Source organism: Podarcis filfolensis, assembly GCF_964270895.1.
Source record: "Podarcis filfolensis genome assembly, chromosome: 13".
Lineage (NCBI taxonomy): Eukaryota > Metazoa > Chordata > Lepidosauria > Squamata > Lacertidae > Podarcis > Podarcis filfolensis.
The window spans coordinates 36,910,160-36,932,962 of NC_139615.1; the positions used below are offsets into that span (position 1 = coordinate 36,910,160).

General features: G+C 47.7%; 3 protein-coding genes across 4 annotated transcripts in view; 1 reads left to right on the plus strand and 2 right to left on the minus strand.

Moving 5' to 3' along the window:
• Window positions 1-159: 159 nt before the first annotated feature.
• On the minus strand, window positions 160-17,752 carry GARIN5A (golgi associated RAB2 interactor 5A). Its single transcript, XM_083583692.1, has 5 exons — window positions 17,593-17,752; window positions 5,419-5,561; window positions 4,213-4,397; window positions 1,292-1,532; window positions 160-395 (listed from the first exon to the last, which is right to left on the minus strand). The coding sequence occupies exons 2-4, from the start codon at window positions 5,500-5,502 to the stop codon at window positions 1,295-1,297; spliced, it is 507 nt and encodes a 168-aa protein (XP_083439818.1). The 5' UTR covers window positions 5,503-5,561; window positions 17,593-17,752; the 3' UTR covers window positions 160-395; window positions 1,292-1,294.
• On the plus strand, window positions 7,291-15,295 carry EMC10 (ER membrane protein complex subunit 10). 2 transcript variants are annotated; one of them, XM_083583542.1, is made up of 8 exons: window positions 7,291-7,484; window positions 9,261-9,327; window positions 10,916-11,028; window positions 11,855-11,959; window positions 12,957-13,138; window positions 13,693-13,786; window positions 13,982-14,071; window positions 15,125-15,295. In XM_083583542.1, exons 1-7 carry the CDS (start codon window positions 7,344-7,346, stop codon window positions 14,063-14,065), a joined length of 786 nt encoding a protein of 261 aa, XP_083439668.1. In that variant the 5' UTR covers window positions 7,291-7,343; the 3' UTR covers window positions 14,066-14,071; window positions 15,125-15,295. The 2 variants fall into 2 exon arrangements, with proteins under 2 accessions (XP_083439668.1, XP_083439667.1); XM_083583541.1 differs by lacking the exon at window positions 13,982-14,071.
• Window positions 17,753-20,550: 2,798 nt separating the features above from the next.
• Window positions 20,551-22,803, minus strand: part of SYT3 (synaptotagmin 3) — a 52,587-nt gene continuing 50,334 nt past the window's right edge. The window contains exon 10 of the mRNA XM_083583133.1: window positions 20,551-22,414. The gene's annotated coding sequence lies outside the window, so the exon portion shown is untranslated. The remainder of the gene's footprint in view (window positions 22,415-22,803) is intronic.

Here is a 22,803-nt window from a genome sequence, read left to right on the forward strand (position 1 = left end):
TGTGTTGCTTGTCCCTCTGGTTTTCAGGGAGTTGTTTTGGAAAGGGGAGCAGTGACTGAAATTATTTGGCAGGCCACAGCTGAAGAAAGGGATCCATGATTGAGTTTTGAGGCTGGTCTGAGGGGATGGAACGGCCAAAGATCAGCCGAGTAGACAGCATTTGTGTTCACTGGTTTTATTGTGTGTGTGAGGGGGGAAGAAACGGGGGTGCGGTCTCCTCCTTGGGCGCGTTGCAACGACTTCACGTGAGGAGGAACGGTGTCTGGGGCCAGGCAGCCTGCCAGGGAGGGGGACCTTCCTCTGTATTAGTTTCGGGGGACAGATAAAAGAAATCCTTGGTTTCCCCAAGAGTCATTGTCTTCTTCCTCACCTGGAGAACACGCTTTCTTTTCCTCCTGATACAAAGCACAAAGGAAAACGGGGGTGGGGGTGGGGAGACAGAGATGTAGGAGGCAGACGAACAATAGAGAACATCCTAAAGTGCACTTGAGAAGTCAAAGTTCCCCAGAAACTATAATACTCTTAGGCCTAGCGATCCTTTGTTGACTGCCTGGCCAAGGCCTATGGTTTGCTGGGCCTCAGAACTTGGAAGCTTCATCAACTGGTTCTCCAGAGTGGTCACAACTGGTTCCCAGAGTGGTGCTGGGAATTGTAACTGTGAAGGGTCTTCTAATTACTCTCAGCATCCTTAACAAACTACAGTTCCCAGGATTCCTTGGGGGAAGTGGTATAGGAGTGCTTTAAATGCCAGGTGCGGATGTGAACATAGCCACTCCCAGACCCTCCAAGTGCCCCCATTTTCCAGGGACAACCCCAGATTTACAGAAACCGTCCCAGTTTCTGATTTGATCCTGGAATGTCCCGTTTTTCCGTAGGATGTCCCTATTTTCATTGGAGAAATGTTGGAGGGCATGGAGCTATGCGACCCTCCAAGCCAAGGAGATAAGTAACTATCCAACCAACCTTTAGAAGACATCTGAAGGCAGTCCTATATGGGAAAGTTGTTTTTTTAAAATGTTTAGTGTTTTATTATATTTTATATATGTTGAAAGCTGTCCAGAGTGGCTGGGGCAACCCAGTCAGATAAGTGGGATATTATTATTATTATTATTGACTTTCTGCACACATGGCACCTTCTGCCCAAAGGAGCAGCCACTGCTCTCCTCTGCTCTCTCCCCTGATGTACTACCATCATCCCCAGGAATCTGGATGCTTCCTCGTTATTTGGTGCACCTGGTGAATTGGGACCCAGGGATCCGTTGGCTTCTTTGGGAAGCGAGCCAAGACTCACCTACTATTGTCTGCTGGGCCTCCGGCTCTGCTGGTTCACTTGCTCGTAAGCGACTGGAGCGTCAGATTGGTGGAAGCGCAAGCGGTAGAGCAGCCGTACCCACTGCCCAAAGACATGCTCTTGTTTGAGGGGGTGTGCCAGAAGTTGCAGGTAAAAGGTGCGGCCGTTGGCCAGGCGGATTTTGAGCTGGTATCGCGTCTCGTCGTGGATGTAGATCCGGACAAACTTCAAGGGCAGAAGCCTGGCGGAGGAGACGGAAGTGTGCTCATCAGGAGAAGCTAGAGTGAGACACCTGCTCCCCAAGACCCTCCTGTGGCACAAAAGGGCCAGTCTCACATCAGTGCGGCAGCTCCGGAAATCAGGCCGTTGTCACCGGTTGCCATTCCACCTGGGTGCTCCCTGGTGCACTGTAGTCTCAGCTCAAAGTGCTGATGGGGATCAGCCTGAAAACCCTCAAGCCGTTTAGGCTTACCCTAGTCTTTTTTGGTTAACAATTTTTATTTGCTTTTAAACAAACACAATAGCCATTAAATACTTACCTAGCAGTGCCTTTGAGACTGACCCAGAAACTCCAGCGGGTGCAGAATGCAACGGTGAGACTCCTTATGGGGTCTTCGCCACGGGATCACATTCACCCGGTGCTATACCAGTTGCACTAGCTCCCAGTGGAGCAGGAGCAGGTTTAAGGTGCTGATTTTAACCTTTAAAGCCCTATACGGCCTAGGACCCTCGTACCTACGGGACCGCCTCTCCTGGTATGTCCCACGGAAGACCTTACGGTCTTCAAACAAAAACATCTTGGAGGTCCCAGGCCAGAGAGAGGTTAGGCTGGCCTCAACCAGAGCCAGGGCTTTTTGGGCCGTGGCCCCGATCTGGTGGAACGCTCTGTCACAAGAGACTAGGGCCCTGCGGGACTTGACATCTTTCTGCAGGGCCTGCAAGACAGAGCTGTTCCACCAGGCCTTTGGCCAAGGCACAGTCTGACCCCCTCCTTTGGTAATCCTCATAGATCTCTAGCCCAATGGTTGCCATTGATTTGATTTTGAATTGATTTTAGAATGAATTGATTTTAGAATTCTGTGTTACTTTAATTTTTGTTAGCCGCTCTGAGCCCAGCTTTGGCTGGTGAGGGCAGGATATAAATAAATTATTATTATTATTAATATTATTATTATTATCATTATTATTATTATTAGTAGTAGTAGTAGTAGTAGTAGTAGTACATCTAAGGGTGCTTGTTGTATCCATTGTCTTTAGACATACACTTACACATTCAACATTCAAATGTAACCTCTCCACTGAGAGTATTGAGTGGTTGGTATAACATGGTCTTGATTTGGGTCATTAACGTAGTTAAGGAAAGGGGCCCCTGTGTCTTGGAAGGTGTCTCTATTCATGATGCCTTTAACTGCCCTCCTGCGTCTGGTGAGACACTTGGGCATCGCTGTATCCCAGATATTATTCTCCCGTATATTCAGGGCTATTTCAGTCTGGATCTTCTGTTGCTCAGCTATCGCTTATGGTGCTGTGGTCAGTAAGAAGCCTAGTACAGTCGTGCCTTGGTTTTTGAACAGCTTAGTCCTCGAACATTTTGGCTCCTGAACGCTACAAACCTGGAACTGACTGTTCCGGTTTGCGAACTATTTTTGGAAGCTGAACGTCTTCCACGGCGTCCAATTGGCTGCCAGTCAGAAGGCGGGCTTTGGTTTCCAAACGTTTTGGAAGTCAAACGAACTTCTGGAATGGATTCCATTTGACTTCCAAAGTATGATTGTAGTTCTCTGTGGTGCAGGGTGGAGCTTCGGTCTATGTCCAAAGACAGCAAGGCTAAGGCAGGATTTGGAAAAAGAGGTTGGCCTGTAATTGCAGATATAATGGCTTACCTTAGTTAAAAGACTGTCTTTATCCATAGGGCCTTCTGAGAAGGACCAGAAATGTCATATTGCTTTGCCACCTGTACCCCAAGTCCTCTGAAGCTGCTATGTACCATTGATCCATCTACCTCAGTCGTGAGGAACCTCCGGTCTGCAGGGTTTTTTAGATTCTATGTCTGGGTAGCCAATAATGTTCCCTCTGGCCCAATTAACTTCATTTCATTTATTATGTTTCTATGCCACTTTTCGGGACAAGGGTGGCACTGTGGGTAAAACCTCAGTGCCTAGGACTTGCCGATCGCATGGTCGGCGGTTTGAATCCCCGCGGCGGGGTGCGCTCCCGTCGTTCGGTCCCAGTGCCTGCCAACCTAGCAGTTTGAAAGCACCCCCGGGTGCAAGTAGATAAATAGGGACCGCTTACTAGCGGGAAGGTAAACGGCGTTCCGTGTGCTGCACTGGCTCGCCAGGTGCAGCTTGTCACGCTGGCCACGTGACCCGGAAGTGTCTGCGGACAGCGCTGGCTCCCGGTCTATAGAGTGAGATGAGCGCACAACCCTAGAGTCTGGCAAGACTGGCCCGTACGGGCAGGGGTACCTTTATGCCATTTTTCACCCGTGCGAGTTACAAAGCAGCTTACAAACAACAAATAACAATGACATAATGGAAGATCACGATCGCAACATAAATTGTATAAAAAAATTAGCAAACCACCAGTGGAACAATTGCAAACTATCAGTAAAACAACCACCTTCTATAATACATTATTAAGAAAACACCCCTCCCACCGGTTCCCCATTCATGGTCTATGGTAAGTGAGTAGGATTACATAATCTGGAAGCAAAACTTCCAGGCAGCCTCGAGATTCCAGACCTTCTCTATGCCTCCTACACCATGATTTAAGGCAGCAACCCTAGGAACACAGGCTTGAAAACAGAACACACTGCCTTAAAAGCAAGACCCACTGGAACCTTTGGGACTTACCTCCGAGTTGTAGGGATGCTGCAGGACTGGGCGGTAAGTGCTGTGGATGCTGAGAAGAGGACTTACCCAAAGAGCTGCAGCTCATCGTCGGGGCCTGGCGATGCTTCAGGATTGGGACACTCGCACTGGTACTGCCCTGTTAAGCATGAGCCGGGTCGGGCCAGCAACATGAGATCCGGCAGCTCCAGGCTTGGGCTGGTGGCAGCAATGCCCACGGTCACCCTGTTGGCTATGTCTCCTGTCTTGGTAACCTGGGAAGAGAGAGACTCCCTTTCTCATGCCTTCACAGCAACTGTCACTAAAGAACATCTTGGGGCGGCATTCACATCAGGACTATTAAAAGCAAGGAAAAGAGACATCTGGTCCTCCCAAACTTCAGGGAATTCCCCAAGCACTTACTAGACGCTAAAACAGGGGCGAAGAAACCCAGTGGTGTAATGTGTATGGGGAGGGGGGGACACAGGGACGGTTGCCCTGGGCGCAAAATTGTTAGGGGTGTGTGTGCAACATTTCTCTATGCGAACCAGGAAGTGACCTCTTCAGACAACAGAATGGATCTTCTTTGCTTATCTCTGTGGCTACAATCTCCTGGGTGATGCAGATGCTTTTTAAAAAAAACATTTCTAAATTTTCCAAAAATAAGGTAAAGGACCCCTGGACAGTTTAAGTCCAGTCAAAGGAGGCTATGGGGTGTGCGATGGTATGAGCTCCAAAAATATAAGACAATTAGTCAAACATTTTCAAATATTGTTTCCCATGGTCATCGACTTCCCTTCCACCCTTCCGTGGTTTCCTCAATTTATCTATTACTGCTGCATATTATAATTATTACATACCTTCTTTTCTCCATCTTATTCTCAGAGTAACTTTTTAAAAAAACACATGATGTATTTATGAATTTTATGTATTTAGAATCTATCATTACAATCCGGAAGATCAAAAATACGTTCCGGAGAGGAAAAGTGCCATCACACAGTCTGTATTGCAATCGTACACATATTTATGTAGATGAATCAGTTGGTGAACCAACTGCAACACATCTGACTAAGCTTGTTTTAGTCAAGTGGGCTTGCCAGCGTTATATCAGTGGTGTTTGGTGGGGTGGAAAATAGGGAAGCCAGCACTAGGTGGAACCAACTAATTCGCTTTGCACTGCATTGGCTGTTAATTATGAAGGCAGGCAGGTGTATTTGGCTGATGGCAGACCTGGGTTGCTTGGGGCAGTTTGCTCCAATGGGGCAGCCTCCACTGCGAGTCAAGTACCGAACTCACCTGCATGAAATTGCTTTCAAACAGGGGACAATCCTTCAGCAAGCCATATTCCCCGGTAGCTAGGCACCTCTGCAGGTCTCCCATTCCAAAACTTGGGACATCCAGTGGGCACAAAAGCGGTCCGGGCTACTGCAGCCTAGAACCTGTTTGGAGAAGGAGGAGGACATGGGGAAAGTCTGAAAGTGCCAAGAAATCCTATTCTGGTGTTTTATTTTAATGTTTAAAATGTTTAAAAGTACTTTTCCAAAAAAAAAAACCAGAAACCAGAGTCCTTTTTGTTGGGGATAATTCAGACAGAAATTCCCAGGTGTCAAAAAAGGTTATTTATGTATGCCACTACTGCAGCCCGTGTTTTGTTAGCCCAAAAATGGAAAACGAGCGAGGTCCCAATCAAAGAAGAATGGCAAATTAAACTGATGGAATAAACTGTGCAGCTTGCAGACTTAACATGTAGAATAAGAAAACAAGAAGAACATATGTTTAAAGAAGATTGGAAAATGTTTATTGAATATATGGGAAATAATTGTGTACAACTGTGAAAACGTTAGCAGCATTAAGATAAATTCAATAGTGTAAATGAGTTTTGATGGATGTAATAATGGAACACTGAATGGTTTAGTTTATGTAAAATATGCAGGGATTTATGCTATGCAAAATGAACCATGGAAAGAGAAGAAGGGAAGTCATTGATATTTTAAGGTTCTTTCAATGAATATTCTAAAATGTGAAACAGAAAAATTAATAAAAATTATAGAAAAGAAAAAAAAAGGGGGGGATCCTATTCTGGTCACCAAAGACAATTGGGAAACAACAATGTCAGCTTTTCAACATTGCAATGTATCACCAGCCAAACATCATGATATGGTGAGACATCGCGATGTTGAGAAGCGGAGGGAGGAACAATTGTGGAAAAGCTGATTCTGAAACCGCTAAAAATGGAGCCAGTGCCCGAATTCATACGGAGAGAGGACAGAGGCAACAGAAATACAGTCAGTAGCCCCTTCTGTCTTGATTTTCATCTGCTTGACCAGCCATTGGGGAAACCGCAATCATCAGTGGCTAATGTCGGGCAAAAAAATAAATCAAAAAAATCAGAGGGTAATAAAGGGCTCATGGTTCTGCAAGGCAGTAGAGAAGGATGCACAAAAGCCCCATTTGTTCTTTCTTCTCCCCCCAAAAAAGAATTTGCTTCAAGCAGGGCCTGGTTTAGGTTTGATGAGGCCCTAAGCTAATGAAGGTAAGGGGGCCCTTTATATATCCAGCTGTCCTTTGTCAGCAACAAATTGTCAGTTTTTGTGTGTTGAATATATGCTATATGGCAATATATGGACCTAATAGGTATCTAAAGCCATTTGCACATGCAGAATGTGGGCACCCTGTATCTAGAAATGAGCAAACCAGTGGTATTTTAGGGAGCAGGCTAGCCGGTGGGACCCATGACTTACATCAGAGGAGCCGACACAACACAAAACACTGTTGCTGTATGTAGGTTTTATTTTATTTAGTTTTTTAACTTATATTTTGGAAATGTACATCTATTTTTTTTCTTAAATTTTTTTTGGGGGGCCCCAAGAGAGTGGGGCCCTGAGCTATAACTTGTTTAGCTTATATGTAAATCCGGTACTGGCTTCAAGTCAATAGGATCGCAGCCTAAATAGTGCACATTTATTGCGAGGCGACTGGTTCCCCTCCGCCGCCGCCTGTTCTGCGTCCACCCAGCAAGCTTCCCGCCTTTTTTTAAAAACCGGGTAGCATTCAGGGGAGGAGGTCCAGCCCCTGCGCGCACGCGCGCGAGAGCCAAACCTTCGGCGGCCTCCGATTGGCTCTTCTCGACTCGCCGAGACGCCTCGGTTAACCCACGCCTGCTCCTCCTCCCATAGTGCCTTGCGGCCCGCTCCGTCACGTGACAGGGGAAAAAGGGAGCAATGGCCGCCGTGGGGGCCGCTGGAAGGCCCTCCCGCCGCTCCCTCCCGGTTTTCCTCGCCCTCCTCCTCCTCCTGCTGTCGTCGCCGTTCCTCGCCCGGGCCGCCGGACCCGGGAGCTGCCGGGGGGAGTCTGGCCTTAGAGTGAGTCTCCTGAGGGGTGGGTAATTAATATGCAATGAGGGCCGAGCGGGGATTGGCTGCCGGGAGACCGGCTGATTAGTATTCAAGAGCGTCTGCCGGGTCAGAGGAGAAGCCTGCTTAGTCCTGCGCTTGGCTTCGTACGGCGGCCAGCCAGGGGCCCTTGAGAAGCCCCATAGGCAGGACACGGGGGCAGCGGCCCTCTCAGAGCTGCGTACGCACCACGTACGCTTAATCACGTTTCCCCTCCACGCACCCCAAAGAATCCTGGGAACTGTAGTTTTCTTAACTTCCAGACCCTTAAACTACAGTTCCCATTGTAAAGCATGGTGTGCTTTACAATGTATAGTGTATACTGTATACAGATAGATTCTGGAGGTAACATAGAGCTACAATGACTAGTAGCCTTAACTCCCATGAATTTGTCTAGCCCCACCCCACGTTTGGATCTGCGCCAGGTTGTGACTGTTGCAGTGTCTTGTGGCAGTGAGTTCCAGAGGTTTTAGCTTTCTTCTTTCTGAGGAAGTACATTGTTTTGCCCGTCCTGAAAGTCCTAGCATTCAGCTTCGTCGGAGGGCTTGAGAAACTTGGTTGTCTGATTTGAGTGTTATAAGAGAGGGAAAACAGTCTCTCTTGTCCGCTTTCTCTTCAGACGTAATGAGCTCCTGCTTAGAAATGAGGCAACTACTCCAGCATGAGTTCCACAGGGTGTTGTTGGCATCACCAGGTTGGGACAGGTGAATTTCCAGTGACTTGAACTGGCTGCTGTGGGGCTAGAGGTGTTTTTCTTTGCACTTAGCAGAACTTTTACCTAATAAAGTCTGTGTCATACTTCTTGCAAGTCACTTAAAATGGGTGGAAAACCTGTTGCATACACTATAACGTCTCAAGTGGCATTTTATGCATCTGAAGTGAGCTTTGGTCTAAAAAGTTTGTCACAATGGAGTTGGTGGAAGAAGATTGGAAGAAGTTTAAAGACTATTTGCAGAAACATTGTAAAATTAATGAATGCTAAAATGATGTTGGATTGAAATGAAGTGGCTTTAGCAATAAGGTTAAAAGAATAAGTAAAAATGGACTGATAATTAGATGAAAATATAAAGTTATAATATGTTAAGATATAGAATTAAGATAAAAACAAAGAGGGAAAGGATTTGCTGAATTAACTATATGAATTGGAATACAAAAAAGGGAGGTGTGAGGAGGTCAGGAAACAAGTAATTGAAATATAAGATACGAAAAGATTGATCTGTTTTTAATTGTTTTTTATTTCTTCATGTATTTTGTATTTTTCTTTGCATTTTTGTATCTTTTTTATTTTTATTTTTATTTTTATTTTCTTATTCTGTAATTCTCTTTTGTCTGTAAAATTTCAATAAATATCTTTAAAAAAAATAAAATAAAAAGTTTGTCACAATGAATTAGTCTTTTAGGTACTATAATATTTAGTTGTATTTACATGTCATAAATCTGCTTTTTTCTGGCATTGACCATTGTTTTCACCCAGAATGAAAGTATCAGTATTTTGTAATCGGTGTATGCCACCAAATCTATGAGAGTCTTTTCCCAAGCAAGACATGCTGTGTATACTGGCATAGAGAAGCTTTGTTGTATTTGCTTCATGGCAATCAACAGTGTGCTCTTTAAGAAAGTAGGTGCCAGGCCTGTTAAATAGTTATACATATGGGAAATGGGAAAGAACAGGGGCACAGCAGAGGATGGGGACAGAAGCCGAAAGAATATCAGAATCACTCTCTGATCTACCTTTGTTCCTTCCAGCCAGGTGAGGCCCGTGACACTGAGGCCTGTGGACTGAACCTGCAGCTGGAGCATTCATTTGAGTTGGGTGAGTTGATGGGTTAGGAATGGACCCAAGGGTTTGTGAAGCCTGATTAGGCAACATACCCAGGGTGAGTGAAGGTTCGTGGCATCAGGCTCATCCACAACCTACACACTGAATGTCTATATTGTATAAACATAGAATTGTAGAGTTGGAGGGGATCCCAAGGGTCATCTAGCCCAACCCCCTGCAATGCAGGAATCTCAACTAAAGCATCCATGACAGATGACCATCCAACCTCTGCTTAAAAACCTCTGATGAAGGAGAGTCTACGACCTCCTGAGGGAGTCCGTTCCATGTGTTCATAAATGTATACATGTGGGGATCTTTTCATTTGTGTGCACTTGTATGTATGTGACTCACCTTGGATATTTTGTGATAATGGGGGCTTGGCATTGCAGAATTATTATGAGATTCCTGTCTGATGGCCCTACTGGGTTCAGGAAGGGTGCATTTTGTTCATTAAGGTGGGTTTTCGGGAGATTTCCCCTAATTTGCATGCGGTAATATGCATCGGGGAATTTTCAGTTTACTTTGGGGGGAAATCTGATATCCCAGAAAGTGATTTGATTTAGTATGCTTATTTTACTTGTAAACATAGCTAAAAGTTTTGAAACTGCCAGGCTTGCCTGATGCATTTGCAGTTGGCATCAGTTCACTATTACTAATGAACTGATGGAACAGGGAAAAAAATCCATTAAAAAACGAACCCCCGCACACTGCTGCTTCTGCTGTTGTGCCCCTCCCAGATACAAGCTTGGAATTTATCTCCTGTCACAGGCAATGTCGGGTGTAAGTCACCCCTAATGTTGTATGTGAAGCAGAAGAGGAGGAGATTACTTTGTAGATGGATTTTGCTTTGGGTATGACAAGTGAGGCTTGAGAAGGCCTTCTCCTTCAGAATGTGGGCTCTAGTCCATGAAAGCATAAATCATAACTTTCCTCTTCCATGCACTCTTGCAAAACCCTGGCCCTTGTCCATTCCATTTCCCCCAGCATTACTGTCACTGGAAAGCACTGTAAGTTTCCCAGACTAGCTGAGAGGAGGGGAAGCCCTGTCCCCTCAGAATACTGTTCCCAGTTCCTGGGAAAGGTGAAGTGAAGCACCCCTGCCCTCAACTGGGGCAACTGCTGCATTGAGGAAGAAGAGTCCCTCTGCAGCTACATTCACGTGCCTACTGTCGCCCAAGAATTTTTGACTACATTTGTCTTCCAAAAATAGAAGTTCCTTAAAAATACGTATTTTAAAATCCACCAATCAATTTCTTGTTTCAGTCTTCGACAGTCCCTGCCTATGTAAATGCTTCTGTGCGCACCTGTTCTCTTTTTGTGCTACACTGGGGTCTAGATTGTGTTGGTAGGGCTTGACTTGATGGTTGTGTGCATTCCACCTCTGACATGCTGGTGAGAAAAGGGACAGAGATGTGTCGCACCAGTGAATTTCTGATGGGAGGTCTAGTTGGAACTAAGACTCTTGGGATCTCCAGATTTGGGCCTTGCTGGTCAGGAGGTATATATAAAAAGAGGCATGGGATTCATCCTACCGGAGTTTGACCATGATCCAGGGCCCTGTGGGATTTTCTTTCTCTTTCAGATGACGGCATCCGGTTCAAAAAGCGGGGCACCCTCTTGTGGAGTGTGGGCCCCGACTCCAGCCTCTCACTAAGCCAGAAGCAGTTGTCTGAGGAAGAGCGCAACAAACTCCGGGTGAGTGTGGGTGGAAGAGGAGAAGCCTTACCTTCACCAGGAGAAGCAGTCTCAGTTAGCTAAGGGGCACTTTGAAAGAGAGCGACTTTCTTCTAGTGAGGGTGACTCATGGATGGAAGGGGGACTTTGGTGATGCTGCACTTGGAGTGTGTGTTGTGTGCCATGCACCTGCCAGCTACCAGCAGGATAGTGTGTCTTCTTCTTTGACGATCGCTCGTAGCCAAGTAAGATTGTCTTCCATAAACATGGTTTTAACAGTGAGTCCATAAGTGACTGTGGAGGCCAATTCTGGATCCACACATCCTTCCACAATGGGGACATTGGTTTCCAGGCAGGAGTTGATCACGGTGAGGGTTTGCCAAGTGTGCCTTCCTCTTAGTGCATTTCTCCCTTTCGTCCTGAGTTCGAGCGTCATCAAAGCCCATGACACCTTGGTAAAGGCTGTTTTCCAATTGGAGCGCTTGCAGGCCAGTGTTTCCCAGTTGTTGGTGTTTATGCTACATTTTTTATGGTGGCTGTGCCTCTGAAACAGAATTGTAGCATCCCAAGGACCCCTTTTTTTTTAAAGGAGCAAATTTCTGTCTCTCCTGATAGAAGTTTGTAAATACTTCACCTTTCTATTATTTCCTTCTATATGTTTTTAAAGGCTCCAAATTGCCATCTGAAAGCAAAATAAGCCATGCAAAACTAATCAAATGTATTCCATTACCATTGAGTTTTGATTGTGCAACCTTGGATATGGTTCCTTTAGCTGGGGTGGGGTTTGGGGGAGCTGGGTGCCTTGTACCTCCTTTCTACTTATGTGTCTCTTCTCCACAAACCCCAGGAAGTGGCAACAGAGGGTGGGATGTACCGTGTGCGGATCCCACGACGGCCCCTAGGCAGCATGGAGGAGGCTGGAGTTGAATACGTCACCTCTTTCATCCGAGCGGTGAGTGCCATTCATGGGGAACCCTGGGCAGGCTCTTACTTTTCTGCATGTGGAGAGTGCAGATGTAGAAGCTGAATTCTGCCCAGCATCTTGGACCGACATCACCTCTTTGCCAGAACACCCACAAATGGGTGGATTTATTGCTCCCATATACACCTGCCTGGACTTTACAGTCAGGTAGAAGTGACTTCTTAGCAGCACTGTAGGCAACATGTGAGAGGGCATCCTCAATATTGACACTCAATTGTGGAGTCCCCTCCCTTCACAGATTGCACTGGCACAAACCCTGATGGGCTTTCAGTGCCAGGCAAGAAAACGTTTTTGCTCAGACCTTTGGCCACACTGAATGTGGAGTTGCATAGCCTGCCCCTCTTTGCCCCATTCAATTATTGTATGTGAAGATGAGCTTATTGTTTTACAGGTTTTCTGTACTTGGTTTTCATTGTGTATTAGGTGTTTACACTTTACACTGTATCCCGCCTTGGAATTGTTTTAAGGAAGAGCAGTCTAAAAACTTGCTAAATAAGTATCTAGCCTAGGCACATGACAGCTTTGGAAGTGGTTGAGGGTACATGTATCTTTTGTGGGGGTTTGAGAGAGGGAGAGCCAGAAATGTGGGGAAACATTGGCTTGGTTCCTAAGTTAGAAACTTGTCTGTGATGCTTCCTAAAGGTGCTAGGGGGCTGATTTGGCTCCAGAAGAAAGGAACTCCTTCCTTGTTGGCACAGCTACCAAGAACCCAACTCCTACATGCACTTGGGGTTTGATCATTATTATCCTCTAATCTTAAGGAACTGGCAGAATGTAGGAAGACAGTGGCCAAGTTCAAAACGAGTCTGTCTCTGGACAGAGCATTGCCTGTTGTGGGCTCCATTTACTCACCACCAGTGGTTTTTTAGCTGAGCCAAGGAAGGCCAGCTTGCGTCCATTGCTTGTTTGCGTTGGAGAAAAGGGTAAGATGGTCAACAACTTCTGTCTGTCTTCCCCTTCCTTGCAGTGCTCCATGGTGGAGTCTCATCTGTCAGACAGGCTGACTGTTCACACGGATGTCGCTGGCAACATCATTGGTCTCTCCATTGTCACCATGCCCAGTTCCTGCCATGGGGCTGAGGTGGAAGATGTGGACCTGGAGCTCTTCAATACCACCGTCCTCCTCCAGCAGCCCATACCAGCAGCTGTGTGAGTCTCTGTGTGCAGTTAAGGCGGGGCTGGCAGTAGGGGTTCTGGTAGGCCGCGAAGTAGGTAACGAATGCACGGAACTCACTGCCACAAGATGTGGTGATGGACACTTGCTTAGATGTCTTGTATAAATGAGGGGAGGGACTGCAGAACATTGCTTCGTGTATTATTAATATTATTACTTGGTCCATGGAGAAAACTGTACAGTGGTACCTTCGTTTGCAACCGTTTTGGATTACAACCATGTCAAACCCGGAAGTGCGTGTCCCTTTTTTGGATTACAACCCCCCCTTTTTGGGGGGGAGGCCCAATTGGCGAAAGCGTGCCTTGGGTTACAACCTGTTTTGGTTTACAACCAGACCTCCGAAATGGATTACGGTTGTAAACCAAGGTACCACTGTATTGAAATGTGTTGGGCATATCACATGTTGTAATAATATTCCATTTATTTTTAGCAGCAGCATGAGGATTTGCACCTCCCTCCGCTCTCTCTCTCTTTTCTGGCTTTGACTTCTTCTTTTTTGCCACTGACGGCATTTTGCTTTCTTCCCCAGCCCTGAGACGGCAGCGTTTATTGAACGCATGGAACAAGAGCAGGCTCAGAAAGCCAAGAATCCGCAGGAGCAGAAATCTTTCTTTGCCAAATATGTAAGTGGGGGTGGGGAAGAGCAGCTGCCCAGCTCCTCCCTTCTCTTCCTCTCCCCTCCATACAAAAATACAGAATAAGTTCAGGAGTCCGACTGCTGGCTTGACTCTGAATCTGGTCAAAGCACTGCTCTTGGGTGAGGGTGGAGGGCGATCACTGCTCCCTACTCTGATATCTGTTCTCCCCAATCCCTGCAGTGGCATTTAATTCTGGGCGGGGCAGTGCTTCTCCTAGCAACCAGCTCTGCAACGGCCCCTCGGGAGCCAGGACGACAGCCCTGAGCAAAAGTAAAGCCACACTCAGCTCATCTTGCTTCCATCTTCCTCCTGCACACCTTCAATACTTTTCGGTGCTCCCCTTTCTCCCTCCCTCCCACACCGCCGCCAATATCTCCCTGAAAGGACACCCTCCTCCCCCCCCCACAAAAAAAGCCTTTCCTGTAAGCCTCTTTCTGTCTCACAACCTCTGTATCACAGATGAGAAAGCTTTGGCCCTCCAGGTGAAGGACTCCAACCCCTGTCAGCCCCAGGCAGCATGGTTTGGGGTGATGGGAGTTATAGGATGTTATAGGAGTAACATCTGGAGGGCCCTGGGTTTCCCACCCCACTGCTGTCTATCAAGGTGGAGGGTGCTTAAGGTAGATAGATGCATCTTCCCCCATTCATCACCTGTGGATCGATTGACTCAGTGGGCTGGTGTTCTATTTTCTAGTCCCTGGTACAGTACTTTCCAAGAACAGCCAAAGTCTTCAAAAGCTTGTTGCCATGTTTTGTTTTGATTTCATTTACCTACTACTTTCCCTGCTTGAGTCAAGAAACGTGCCTTCTCTGCCCCCTGGTTGGATAGCTAACTCTTTGTGAAAGGAAAGCAAGGCTCATTTTATGGAAACGGGAGTCTAGCCCTTCCTCTGTGTCCTTTTCCGTTTCGTCCTGCCAGGCTCTCGCTTCCCTGCACCCCACCAAAGCATGGCAGAATCAAAATTCCCTTTTCTGGTGGAAGGTCCTTCCTTCTTCATGGGCACAACCCCCTTTCCACTGGCTGTCACGGAGACTTAACCATTTTTAATCCCTGGTGGTGGGAATCTTGTGATTGGGATTTGGAAAAAGGGACCGTGTCTGCGTGCCGTTGGGGAGGGAGGGATACAAAACACAGAATGGCGTTTTGGTTTTCAAGTGAACTCTCTTCCGGAGGCGAAGTGGCTGATGGGGGTGGGCAGACCTTGAGGGTGGTGGGGGCACTTGTTGCCATTGCCCAGGAGGAGAATTCAGGGAAGGAGCAGGTGCATTGCACAGGAGGGAGAGCCTCTTTTCAGCTGTAACCTCTTTCTCTTTCTCCCACAGTGGATGTACATCATCCCCATTGTCCTGTTCCTCATGATGTCTGGAGCACCTGACGCGGGGGGACAAGGAGGGGGCAATGGAGGCAGTGCCGGGGGAGGGGGGCGGTGAAGGGAACCTGCCTTTCCTACGTTGCGGGAAGACATCGTGTAAATAAATATTATTGGAGGAAAATGGCATCTCTCTAGTTTTGATTTGTGGGGGAGCAGGGCCAGGATCGATCGTAAAATAAATGCTGCTGGAGTTTGAGGGGAAATGCCAGTTTGCCCTCCTGTCAACCCAGGTAGATTCGCTCCCAAGTAACCACACTACTGTGTCCCTGGGCACCCTAATATTTATGTCCGAGTGACTCAAATTTTGCCTTCAGGATTCAGAACAGGAAATGGTTATCTGACCAAGCCCTGCAGCTGAAACTGTCCACAATTCTAGACTGTTGTATCCCTGAAAACATGAGGACTAGGAGCTTGCTGGGTTAAAAAAAAAAGGTTGTAGAAGATATTTGTAGGATGCCTTTGTTACTAGCAGAGGAGATGAGGCTGAAAACAGTAGTACAGGGAAGAGATATATAGGTGGAATCAATAAGTTACAGCTGGCTCTCCTGATAATGCTGAAAAAAGGAACAACCGACAGCGTGCTCAAAATAACCCAGTTACCAGGTGCCACAGCTCTGTCTATGGAACCGAGTGTGTTTTTGCCAATTCCCGTCCTGACAAGGAAAGAGGTGGATTCAAGCCATCCACTTCTGTGCATTTTCTAGAGCCAAGGATTCTCAAACTTTCCATGCCGACCTGCCTGAGATGGCTAAAGATTACTGGGATTGTCAGCCACAAACTGGTAGTGCAGGGCACAGCCGGTCACAAAATGGAGGCAGGTGGAGGCAGATTTGGGCATAAATGAGCAACGACCAGCATCATGCTGTTATCTAATCCATTGATTTTGCTATAGATTATTTGCCATAGTGGTTTCCTTGTGGCAAGGAGTTTCATAATTAAGTTTTTCTCAAGCCAAGCACAGGCAATCACTCTGGGAGTTTTGGGATGCAGCTTCGACATTTTAGGCAGAATTTGCTCACCCCAGGGCCCTAATTAGAGAAGTGTAGTCTTTGCTATTTTCCCCTTTCTATGTGCCTCTCAAAGTAATTTTTAGCCATCACCTGTAGCTTCTGCTTTCGCTTCCTAAGAAAACAACCTTGCCCATTTCATCCATCCTCTCTGGTCCTTTTACATTCACTTCCTCGCATGGCAGCCCCTGTAATCCTCTTCCCTTTCTCTTCCCGGTTTGGTGGTGGTGATTATTATTTTATCAATAATACCTTTCTATCTCACTTTTTAATTTCCTTTAACACTTCCGGCCCTTTCTCCTGAGAAGGGGGGAACCTCCCTGCCTCTGAACCTCTCTCTGTTGGCTACCTTTGCTCAGCATGTAAGGAGTGGCTCTTGCTGGCATTAGTTCAACCAAAAGGCATTGGCAGGGCTAGAGAGCATGGCAGGCAAGGAAGAATTACTGTGCCGGCTGTGCCACTGAGGCCCACTGGTGTATCCCAGTTGGAAAAACTGTCCTAGAGGTCAGGGGCAGAGATGGGAACTGCTCTCGCTGGGCTTAAATCCCAATTGAATCTCGGATGCTGTTTGTTGCAGGCAAGGGCAGGAAGTGTCCGGCAGAAGAGTCAGTAGTTTCTTTTCAAAAAGTGGCTCTGGGAGTTTACCTTCCCATCCATGTGAATGGGCTCATTTCTACCATGGGACTTGTGCCGCTGCTTCACCGAGCCTGGCTTTGGCAAGTGGCCGGTGGGAAACACTTCATTCGCTTTGACAGCAGCGTCAACCTTGGCTGGTTAAACCGGCCTCTGTAAGAAGGCAGCCTGTCTCTTTATGAGCAGGGGAACAAATCAGCTATGCAGTGTTGCCTTCACCCTTTAGCTCCCCAGGCTGGCCTATAAGGTCAGTAACCCATTCCTAATAGGCTCTTGTCAAACACTTAGTAGGCAGAACATTCAGCTAGATGGATGGAACATCTTGGAGAAACTTGCAGACTTGATGTCTGGCTTTGAGTGGAGCTGGTGTGCTTGTTTAATCAGGAACTTTGTCTCCTCCTCCATTGAGTCATGCTAGATTTTGTGGGTGGAATGTGAAGTGCTGCTTCCTTGGAACACTTTGAATGCCCCGGTCCCTTATGTGAGGAATGTGCACCCACAAAAAGGTGAAGAGCTATGGGCCAAGATAGCAGTAACAGCTTCCCTGAAGCTACAACCAACTAAGGCAAGGCAGAGAGCAGGGCCTTTCTGCACCATTGCCAGATAGTTCCAAATATTCCAGGTTAGTTGCCTTGTAGTAGTTAAGAGGGGGAGGATGTGACAGGTAAGACAGGCACACAGTAAGTCCCTGTTGCTTGTTGGGCAAAATGAGCCACTCCCAGTTCTTAGCAACTACTGTGAACCATATATGAGCGTTGGCAGAGACTGTCCTGCCTACCTGTTACGACCCAGAACCCAGAACGCATGGATCCCCCGTTGTGGTGGTCCTGGCCGGTGTTCTTCCATGCTGCGTCCCTCACGATTGTGGGTCACTCTTGTGGCCCAGATGGGCTTCCTGTAGCTTCCTGTCCCTGTGTTGCCGCAGCAACAACAAAGGAACAGAACTCAGGAGTGGGGAGGAGTTCTAGAATGTGGGATGCACAGGAAGGCAAACGCAGAAGGTATTTGGCTTCCTAGGGTGGGGGGGGTGGCCTAATTGTGGAGCTTGGACCCAGAACTCTTGCAAACAGGAGGATCGTGTGACTGAATGTGGAACTGGTGGGGATGAGAGCTTTGAGCTGTGTGAAGGAGAGTCCGTGAAACATATTGGGCTTGAATTAGGAGTCAAGCCAAGGCCCCATGTCTGTTTAATATGGCGAGTAGGCTATGAGCCTGCACACAGCTAGTATCTTACCCCAACAGTCTGCCTGGAATAAACTGAAGGACTGCACTTTTGCTTGTATTGTATAATTCTGCTTCCAAGGCGGTTCACTGGGGCAGTTGTGGGAACTGGTGATTTGGATGGAAGCCAAGGGGGTGATTAAAATGCCCCTATGGAAGGAAGCGAATGCTGTGCAGGGAGTTTTACTTGAGGGGTTTTTCAAAAAACTTTTGGATACTTGAGGTTTCAGCTGATGTTGCTGATCTGTCCCTGAGCTTTTCTTTGCATTCGCCAGACCTAGAAACCAGAGGAACTTTTGTTCCCCGCAGAGGAAGGCCAAGGCATTTAGGCTGCTGATTCTGCAGTCCTGCACCTGCAACTACTTAGCCTGCCCCATTTTTCTTCGGCAAGGTCCAGACCGCTGCACTTTAAATAAAGATAACCAGCTGCAGCAGCAGCAGCACATCTCTTCTGCTCATAGCTGTGATGGATTCTGCAACTTGGGTGCTCCGCTGGGCAAGAACGATGAACAGTGGGTTTCTATTCTTTTTCACGGAAGCAGTGCTTGTGTTTTTAGGACAAAAGGAAGAGCCTGCTTGCAGATGCAGGGTCCAATGGACCCTACTCTGCCATAGAGAACCCCAGATCCTTGCTCCAGTCTTTTCCCTTCTTGCTGATTTAAGTACATTCAGACTCTACCCACTGGGATCAGAGAAGTATTGATCTGTTGGTCTAGTGGGATCTCCAGCTCCTTTGCTAGCCCAGCTTCCTGAGCCTCTTCTCCTTGGAACAAGACAAGGTCAAGAACTGAACTACCTTACAACTGTTTTATTTATATCTGACCCGAAGAGTCCTTACTGAGCCTGACTCCTTAACATTGCAACACAGGCAGGGTCAGGCACCATTTACAAGGCCAGCTTTTGTAAGTTAAACCCCAAGAGGGGGCTGGTAGCGGAGGGACAGAGATCTTCCTCCACCAAACCTGCTGTACTTTTGTGCCGAGCATTTTGCCTGTTTACGTACCTGAAAGTAATTCTCTTGCTTCCTATGGCTACAGTTGCTGCATAATTAAGCAAGTCCTTAAATAGGCAGCAACTGTAAAAGCCCTTGCTGCTTAGCGGCCTGGGAATGGGGTGACCTGTGGCCCCCTCCACCTGTTGACAGCATATCTCTCGCCACTGCTGCTGGGCTGCCTAGGTCTGCTGGAAGTTGGCAGTCCAAAAACACCTGGAGGCATAGATTTCCCATTCCTAATTAATGGAATTTTTGAAGTTGGCTGTGTGCAGCAGGCTAGCAGGTTGGGGATGCTAGAACCTTTCTCCCCAATTTCTAGTTTTCTATCTGGAGGCATTCTTGACATAAAGCTTAATGGTACAGCCCCCCCTTCCAAATGTGGTCTTCCTGAGAAGCGGGAACGGTGTTCTTAGTGGTCTTTGACCTGACCCATTTTGTCGGGTTTGTCTGAGATCCTGCAGTGTACTTCTCCCCAAATTCAGCCACCCTTGGGAGCTTCATTTCTGTCTACATGCTTGGTTGGGACTTGGGTACAACTATTAGCCTGGATAACACATGCTCACCCCAAAACACAGATGCAAACTGGCAGAACAGGATCTCCTCTTCCTGTCTTGAAGGCCTTGGCTACATAAAGTCTGGTTCTTGTGTGGCTGGCTGAGGGATTTCATACAGATCAGCTGATGCATTTTTTTAAAATAAAGAAAACAAGTGTGTATTGAAAAGTCAGAGCAACTGTGCTAGATGCGTGCTAGATTTCGCAGTCTGCAACATGATCATTCTATATAGGCAGAGATGGGGCACCTGTGGACCTCCAGATGTTGTATTCAGATTCCTGCCGGTTGCTTAGTCATGGGTGGGAGTTGTAATCTCAGCAACAGCTGGAGGGGGGCTGGTTCCCCATCCCTACAGTGTCAGGCTCTAAACCCCCACTCCATACCCAGTGGTGTAGCGTGGGCTGCCAGTGTCCGGGGACGTGTGGAAGTGGGGTTAGGGAGGAAAATGGGCAGAGTACACATAAGAAAAGTTGTTCTGTTATCTGGAGAGATCACTTCCTGGTTCGCATGGGGAAGCTGTTTTCCAGGAGCCCAGCAAGAGAACCACGCAGCTTTATTGAGGCAACACAGGGTGTTGAAATTTTGGCCCCCAAATAATTTTGCACTCTGGACAACTGCCCCTGTGCCCCCCTATGCTACACCACTGCCCACCCCACCCCAAGCTTAAGATGCCACAGTTGTCTGCAGTGCCGTTCAGTCGCCAGGTTTGCTGGTAGAATGGATTTATATGGAAATGATTAGGACAATGTTTCTTGGGTTGTTTTTGGACTACAGTTCCCATCATCCCTGGCCACTGGTTCTGCTTGCTAGGGATGATGAGAGTTGTAGTCCATCAACAGCTGGAGACCGAAGGTTGGGAAACACTGGACTTAGGAGAATGTTTCCGAGAGAGACAAGCCCCAAACTTTTTGGAATCCACAAACCCAGCTTCAGCCCTCCACTGCTTCAATCTCATTGGTCTTAAAGATGGTGTTTTTATCCAGTTTTATTGATGTCACGGTTTTGTTTTGTTTTAGCAGCAGCTTCAAGTTCCAAACCTATTGCAGAGAGAGAACACCTTCCGGCCCCCTCCCCTCCCCCACTCGTGCTGGGCGGGTTGGTACCCAAGCAATTGGGGGGGAGGTATATGGCTTCTCCAAAAAAAAGGGGGACAGAGGTTTAGGAAGCAGGGCTGTTTTTCCTGTTTTGTTCCCCTCCCCACTTTCATTTCACACACTTTTTATATTATTAAAATAAATAAATAACCCAAAAAAACAACCCAACCATAAACAGGACAGAATCTCAATAAACGAGAGGACAGACAAAGACAAAATGACGAATGGACGTGCGTTTTGGGTGGGTGGGGGCATAGAAGGAGGGCAAGGGCGGGGGAAACAGAACACCTTTTGACATTCCAAAGAAGAAGAAATTCGGGGGGGGGGGGGAGAGAAGCAGGGAGAAAGAGCGACACGAGCAGGACTTTTATAAGACAAAACTAGGACACCTGGGTTCTCTGAACAGGCACTCCCCCAGCTTAAATCTGGGAGCCAGCCCGCCTACCCAAACCGGGCGGGAGGCAACCATGCAAGCTACAGAAGAACTAAATTAACGAAGTTTGGGGAAGGAGGGGGGAAGAGAGACACTGTTACCCCCATACACTTACACACACACACACACACACACACACGAACAGTCCAGAATCAGTTGACTACGCTGGGAGTTCAGGGAGGCCCCAATCCACTTTAAAGGAGGAGCAAAACATGGGCTCCAAACTTTGTCCATCGTGGAGCCTTTTGCGGAGACTACAGGCCACCTTCTAATCCGCGCTGAGAAATGCCGTGGCCATTTTCAGCGTGGGCGGGCACAGTCGGACACGACTGGCAGTGCCCCCCTTAACCCTCTCTTTGGCAGTTGCCTCTCTGGGCAGAGTAGCGAGGGCAGGAAAGCCCCAACATCTCCCCCTGCCCCACATGCAGACTGGAGCAAAGGGTCCCGCGTGCATTCTCGCAAAATGGGAGGACCTTTTCCCTCTCTGCCCCCCATCTAGGCAGCAGAAGGAACCACTCCCTGTTCTCTTACCTCATCCAAGAGGCCTATTGTGACGAGAGAAAGCAAAGAATAGAGAGGGAGCCCAGAATATTCCCTGCAACCCACCACACAAAAAAAAACATCCACATTCCCCAGCAGAGGGTAAACAGTCACTTTGTCCAAAATTCACAGCTAGGAAGAGAGCGAAATCCCATACTTGGGACTGGGAGTGGGGAGGGAGAGGGGAGAAGGTTAAATCTGGGAACCTGTCAAAAAATGTCCCTCCTGCCCTTCCTGGAGTCTCTGTTGCTTTTGCTGTCAAAACTCCCAACAGAGCAGTCGCCTGGCCCACAGGTGTGTTTCGTGAAGGGGGCACCTGTTGGATTCCTGCCTGCCATGCAACTTGTTGAAAAGGTACAGGACCTCCGCCGGAAAACAAAAAGGTGGTGCGCCCGATCTCTCCAGCCTGACCCTTCGTAGTAAAGACTCCCAAAACATGCATGTCACCGGCTGCCACCTCCCCTCCCTCCCCGATGTAAAAAGGACGAGGGGGGAAAAGGGGAATGTCTTTCCGCTCTAGACGCCCAGCACGCACAATTCCTGCCCCGCGTGGAAAATGCTCCTTGGTGGCTGCCTTTATGGCTTAGGAAAAAAATAAATAAGATGCAACAGGCAGCGGTTTCCTGGGGGATCGAAGAAGGGCAGAATCTCACACCCCACCATATCAGGCGCCCCCCTCCCCTTTGCTGACAGTTCCTGTGGGGCGGGGGCGGAGGAAACAACAGTCCAGAAAGTTCTGAGGCTGAGCGCACATCACTGGAACCCTAAAGAAAGGAAAGGAAAATTGATGTTGGTTTCTTTGCTGGTCCTTCTTCTCCCCCTGCACGCCACCCACCCCGGCCCATTCCCAAAATGTCAGGTTTTGTGTTGAGAATGTTTGAGATCACCATGTTTTGGCCCTGGAAGGGACAGCAGCTGCAAGGTGCCAGCATACATTTTAGTCTAGGTTGGGCATAATGGGAGAGAGACAAAGGAGGACCTTTTAGACAGCAGCATTTGGGAAAGGATGGAACTGGGAGTTGGCTGGTAGGGATGGGAGCCCGTGGCCCTCCAGGTGCCGTTGGACTACAACTCCCATCATCCACTGGCCATGCCAGCTGGGGATGATGGGCATTGGAGTACAACAACATGCAAGAGGGCCAGAGACTCCCCA

Bases quoted from the DNA above. Each gene is read 5' to 3' on its own strand.
- GARIN5A (XM_083583692.1), bottom strand. From the start codon at position 5,502: ATGGGAGACCTGCAGAGGTGCCTAGCTACCGGGGAATATGGCTTGCTG. The intron at 4,398-5,418 runs GTGAGTTCGGTA...CTCTCTTCCCAG, and splicing joins TTGAAAGCAATTTCATGCAG to GTTACCAAGACAGGAGACAT. The intron at 1,533-4,212 runs GTAAGTCCTCTT...CTCCTCCGCCAG, and splicing joins GATGAGCTGCAGCTCTTTGG to GCTTCTGCCCTTGAAGTTTG.
- EMC10 (XM_083583541.1), top strand. From the start codon at position 7,344: ATGGCCGCCGTGGGGGCCGCTGGAAGGCCCTCCCGCCGCTCCCTCCCG. The intron at 7,485-9,260 runs GTGAGTCTCCTG...TGTTCCTTCCAG, and splicing joins GGGGGGAGTCTGGCCTTAGA to CCAGGTGAGGCCCGTGACAC. The intron at 9,328-10,915 runs GTGAGTTGATGG...TTTCTCTTTCAG, and splicing joins GGAGCATTCATTTGAGTTGG to ATGACGGCATCCGGTTCAAA.